We start from the raw sequence: 5976 nt of genomic DNA on the forward strand, positions 1-5976 counted from the left end.
TCCTCCTCACCCACTCCCCCCTCTCCTCCCTCTTCTCCCCCCACCCTCCTTTCTCCCTAACAGTTTCTCGGGCAGTACAACCTTCACAGCCAATCAAGGAACACCTCTGTCTGTACTGGGTACCATAGGTGTCTGGGACGAAGACTTTACTCCCCCCAACAACGAGGTCTATATAGAACAACTGCACGGAGATACGCAATACTTGCGGGTATTCCCAAACGGTGGGTCATTTAACCCCTTCACTGCTGAAAAATTTCCATCAACATCTGTACCTACAAGATTAAATGTTAATTCAAGGAATATTTAAACACAGAGAATAGTATCAGAATAAGCAAAATCACAAGCTGTAACTAAAACAACTAAAACTTTTGTCAACCAGATGAAACAATATAAGTGGAGAATACAAGCCAGGGCATACGTCTACCCAGCAGTGAACAGGTTAAAACCCTATCCTTACGCCCTGTGGTCATTTCGTACTCCCGGGGTTGTGTTCTTCACATTTTAGAATACTTCTAGTGCGAAAACCTCTTTGAAAATTTAAGTATTTCTCGAAAAATCATTTTGACACATTGCTATACAAAGCGTACGGATCGGATTAATGAGTAAATTTCCTTTTTGGAAAGTGATGGCACAGAGTTCCCCACGTCGTATGGACACGATAGTAGAACACGACGTACGGATAGGGTTAACATTCTTGTCCTGCATGTCAAAGATTAGCGTTATTTCAGTGTGTTTCCAAAGATTAGTGTTATTTCGGATTCCCCCAACGATTTGCGTAATTTCAGTGTTTCGCCAAAAAATAGCGTTAATTAATTACTTCCACTAAAGATCAGCGCTATTTCAGTGTTTCACCAAAGATTAGGGTTTACATTTCGGAGTGTCACCAAAGATCAGGGTTATTTCAGTGTTTCTAAAAAAATTAACGTTAATTCATTGTTCTACTAAAGATCTGCGCTATTTCAGTGTTTCGCCAACGACCAGCAATTAAATGTCAGAGTTTCACCAAAGATCAGTGTTATTTCAGGTTTTCAGCACAGATCAGTGTAACTTCAGTGTTTCCCCAAAGATTAGCGTTATTTCAGTGCTTCAGAAACGATTGGCGTTATTTCAGTGGTTCATTTACAACTTTTTCTTTTTAACTATTTTGAAACTTTTATCGATGTTTATTGATTTGCATATTTACCGTCTGTGATTATTCAAATGATTAAAACTTTGACGAAGAAGAAACAAGAATTGATGGAGACTTCGGCATTTGAAGTTTTATGACATTATAGAATAATGTACTTTGTTTTGCCTTTGTGGGCTTCTCCAGGGACGTGATGAAATCATCATCATCATCATCATCATCATCATCATCATCATCATCATCATCATCATCATCATCATCATCATCATCAGCGTCCTTGTACAATATCCACCTATTGTGTGCCCCTTTTTAAACTTCGAGCTTTTGACAAGGATTATGATAATGAGGATGATGCTGATGATGGTGATGATAATGATGATGATTGTGATAATAGCTGCGATTACGATCCCTGCACACACACACACACACACACACACACACACACACACACACACACACACACACACACACACACACACACACACACACACACACACACCCTCTATCTACCCTGCCCTCCCCCCCCCTCTTGCCCACCACAGGTGAAGTTCGTTACGTGAACACTATCCCGGAAACGGAGCACGGCCGGTCGTTTTTCGTCACCGCGGTCTGTAAGGACAGAGGCTCCCCCGTCCGCTCTGCGACCGGCACCATCATGTTGACCTATACGACCACAACGTCAACCACCACAACCACCACCACCACCACAACAACCACCACAACAACCACCACACCGCTGGTGACGACGGTCGAGGCTGACAGTGACGATGATCCGTTTGATGACGAAGCGTTCGTTGGAGTTTTCGCTGCGCTGATGGTTTTACTGGCAGTTGGTGAGGGTCTTTCATTTTTGTTCTGGCTTAAAAAAAATATTTTTTGTTCGTTTTGTTGCTTATTTTAGTCAAAGTATGACTCTTTTCGTTTATGCAGCCAGTCATCTTGGCCATCTGCTGATGAACTTTCTAAAATCTATATCCCTTGATTAGATAAGGAATCGATGATATTTTTATATTAGTCAGACATCAAAGAACAAATAAATTCAGGTCATTATTTATTATTATAAGCACACGGTAACCATGGTAAAAAAGGAAACGTCCACCATATTGGATAATTTGATCAAATTTCAAAAGCTATCTTCTCTCTTATTTTTTGTCCGTAGGCTTTCATTTTTAGTATGTACAAGCTACAACACCTATGTTATGAACAATTAACGCCAGATTCGCAATATTACTGTTAGGAAAATAATTATGGTCTCTGGAAATATTATTATGTACAATGGACAAATAGGAAAAAACCTCGAAATTCCCGACAAAAACACTAATTGAAACTTTATTTTCATAGTATCTTTAAAAAGGCTGAATTTCACTTTCAGTAAAGGTCACCTATGGACGCACATTATGTTAAAATATGAAGCCATTCAGATGAAAAATAACGGAGAAGACGTAATTTAAAGTCGGAAAAATATACATTATTATTTGAAAATAATGAAGAAAATATTTTAGAAAAAGACCCAAAATTGCAAGTTTTTTTTAAAAACACATTTTTACATGACTTCTAAACATAATTGACTGAAACTTCTTCTCCTTCTTCTTCTCCTTCTTCTTCTCCTTCTCCTTCTTCTTCTTCTGCTTCTTCTGCTTCTTTTGCTTCTGCTTCTGCTTCTGCTCCTGCTTCTGCTGCTTCTTCTTCTTCTTTTTCTTTTTCTTCTTCTTCTTCTTCTTCTTCTTCTTCTTCTTCTTCTTCTTCTTCTTCTTGTGCCTGAAATCACGACTACTCTGTTTCCCCAGGACTACTGCTGGGCCTGATGTATCTGCTTCGTTATTGTTTTCAGTGGCAGAACTGTTTTAGGATGAGGTGAGAGCTTGTGTGGAGGTAGAACGTTAAGGGGACTAGTATAAATAGATATAGCATTTGTATGGCGCAAATCCCTGTTCGACAGTAAGCTCTATGCGCTTCACAATCTGTACTTTTAGACCAACAGACCTAAGAGCATTCTGAAACAACCTCAACTTCCTGGGAAGCATACAGTGCAAGCAGCCATTTATAGGGGCTAAAATACCAACAAATTGACAAGATGTTTTGCTGTCTATGGCCGAGTACCCATTCCCACCTGGGTGAAGTGTGAAGAAAATTCGTGTAAAGTGCAGACTAGCTAGAGAACCCCAAACCACCCGCTTTTCTCATGATCAAAACAGTCTGTTCGTACCATATCATTCAATATTGTTTCGTTATACCACCATTGTAGTCAAATCAAAGATCGTACATAACAAGACAGTTCTTCTTCTTTTTCTTCTTCTTCTATCTCATGGTTGGGGCAACCGTGGGGGCACCACTGCATCTGAAAACCAGCTCTCGCCATCTATTTTTGTCCTCTGCTTTCCTCAGTTTGTCACCCATCGTCTTTCCTGTCCACTCTGTAAAGTTGTCCTCCCATCTCCTTCTCTGCCTTCCTCTCTTTCTCTTTCCTTGTACGGTTCCTTGCAGGATTGTTTTGGCAAGTCCTGTGGATCTTATGACATGCCATTACCATTTTAATTTTCGTCTCTTCACTGTGGTCAGTAGATCTTCATGTTGCCCTACTGCGTTGGCGATTCTCTTTCGTACCTCAGCATTCTGAAACGTGGTCTTTGTACGAGATGTCAAGGAGTCTGCACAAGATAGTTCACTCCCCTCTAATTTAAAAAAAAGTATCCTCAAAATTCGTTGGCAGCCTCTTCGAAAAAGTGCGGACTTTGCGATCCGAGTCACACCTATTTGTGTGAAAAACAATAAAAATGAAACTAACAAACAGTTCTTTTCTTTTTCTTCTTCAGGAGAAATGAAAGAGAGCTTCAAAAACCTTGAACATCAATGATTTATTTATAGAGACACCAGCTATTCTTGCCCAGGTGGTGTTTAGCCTCTTTTTCCTGTCTGCGGATTAATATTCTTTTTTCCAATGTATTGGTTCCGCTTCCATATAGCTTCAAAAAACCTTGACCATCAATAATTTATTTATAGAGGCACCAGCCATCCAGGCCCAGGAGCTGTTTTAGCCTAGCTTAAAAAATAAAGACCACAGCACTATCTGAACCAATGAGCGGACTTCCGCGTACACTTTTTTGGCTGAGTGAACTATCTTGTTATGTACGATCTTTGGTCAAATTTACCTTCCTTATTTTTGTTTTTGTTTCCCTTCTACTTCCAGAAGACCCGCGACGCCTCTCAAAGTGAAGCCGGCTGCAGAGGGTGACTAGTGAGTAACTAATTACCACAATAATGTAGCCTTGTAAGCTATAACTTGTACAATGCATAATACATAATATCTATCTATCCATCTATCGACAACAATGTAGCATTTAAGGCAAGAGCCTCTATCTATCTATCGATCCAACTATCTATCTATCTATCTATCTATCTATCTATCTATCTATCTATCTATCTATCTATCTATCTATCTATCTATCTCTCTCTCTATAGGAAACTAATTATTAATTTGAAAACAAACTGACACTTTTATAAGGTACCTAAACTGCTTTCCAGGTAGCCTAGTAAAGCTTACAGAACCCTACTTTCTTTCTGGGAAGCTTTTGTTATGCATAACCCGAATTCAGCAGGCTTCGTATGTCTTGTTGTGATTAGAATAACATTGCATGGATACCTTGCGGGCTTTGGTGCTGGTGGATATTCTGTCCTGGGCACTCTGGAGTGAAGGGCAATGAGGAGGCTGATAGGCTGGCAGGCAGTGCCGTGGTTGATGGTGAGGTAAAATTTGATAAAGGAGAAGTGTTGAAGACCCTGGAGGAAAAGTTGCAGGAGGAGGAAGACAGGGAGACAGCAGAACACCACGCAATCATTAGGATGCGGGAAATAGGGATAGAGAGGGGAGAAGGAAGAAAGGAGCGATTATCTGGAAAGGAAAGAAGTCGCCATAATCAGACAGCCACCGGAACAATCAGCATGGGTACCTTGCGGGCTTTGGTGCTTTGGGTGGTTGGGTGGGGAACTGAACACTTATGGACCTGTCCGGTGTGCAATGACGTTGTTGCCTAGAACAGGTAATACAGGTAATACAGGAATAACATTAAACCTCACAGACATTGGAGTTACGGTAAAGACTATGTCCTTTTCAGAGAAACAATTTTTTTCGCAGGATTTAACTATATTTTTGAGACACCCGGAATCTGAACCATTTGGCACTTCTGTCAACATGAAACAAAAAACATGATGTAAAGTATATTGTTATGTCATCCTCATTTTTTTTTCAAAATATGATGAGTTGGATTTAGGTGAAAAGGTATCCAAAACAACAACAACAACAACAACAGCAACAACGACAACAACAACAACAACAACAACAACAACAACAACAACAACAACAACAACAACAGCATCACCACCACCACCACCTCCGCAACATCACCACCACCACCACCACCACTACCACCACCAACAACAACAACAACAAGAACAACAACAACAATAACAACAATTGCAGCAACTATAACAATACGGTACTGAGGGGAGTAAAAGTTAATATAAGATATTACATGATAAATCAACAATCACCATGGTTACAATATACATGTACATATTTATAACAAAACCTATATGTGAGGCAGCGTGGTGGAATCAGGCTCTCGTCAATTTTTGAGCATACTGAGTTATTGGTATCATCGTAAAGCTCGTTCATTTGTCTTTCTTTCAATGAAAACATTACCCGTCCATCTTCAATAGAAGTGGAGATATTTTGGATTGAAGGAGGTGGGGGTCACCTGGTTTAAGAGGTAAAGTAAGGGAGGAAATGGCACCCAAAGCTTTGTAAATTCCAAAGCTGGAGAGTCCATGGAAACTGTAAATTTATATTTTTG

The 5976-nt window shown here is 40.0% G+C and overlaps 1 protein-coding gene across 1 annotated transcript in view; it reads left to right on the top strand.

The window, feature by feature from the left end:
• LOC101851344 (protocadherin Fat 1) overlaps positions 1 to 5976 on the top strand; it is a 27186-nt gene that overhangs the window by 14916 nt on the left and 6294 nt on the right. Inside the window, exons 8-11 of the mRNA XM_035969314.1 lie at positions 64 to 221; positions 1669 to 1959; positions 2914 to 2980; positions 4314 to 4361. Of these exons, the coding sequence (XP_035825207.1) occupies positions 64 to 221; positions 1669 to 1959; positions 2914 to 2980; positions 4314 to 4361 (564 nt within the window). The remainder of the gene's footprint in view (positions 1 to 63; positions 222 to 1668; positions 1960 to 2913; positions 2981 to 4313; positions 4362 to 5976) is intronic.

This window comes from Aplysia californica, unplaced genomic scaffold (assembly GCF_000002075.1).
Source record: "Aplysia californica isolate F4 #8 unplaced genomic scaffold, AplCal3.0 scaffold00137, whole genome shotgun sequence".
In the NCBI taxonomy this organism is placed as follows: Eukaryota; Metazoa; Mollusca; class Gastropoda; order Aplysiida; family Aplysiidae; genus Aplysia; species Aplysia californica.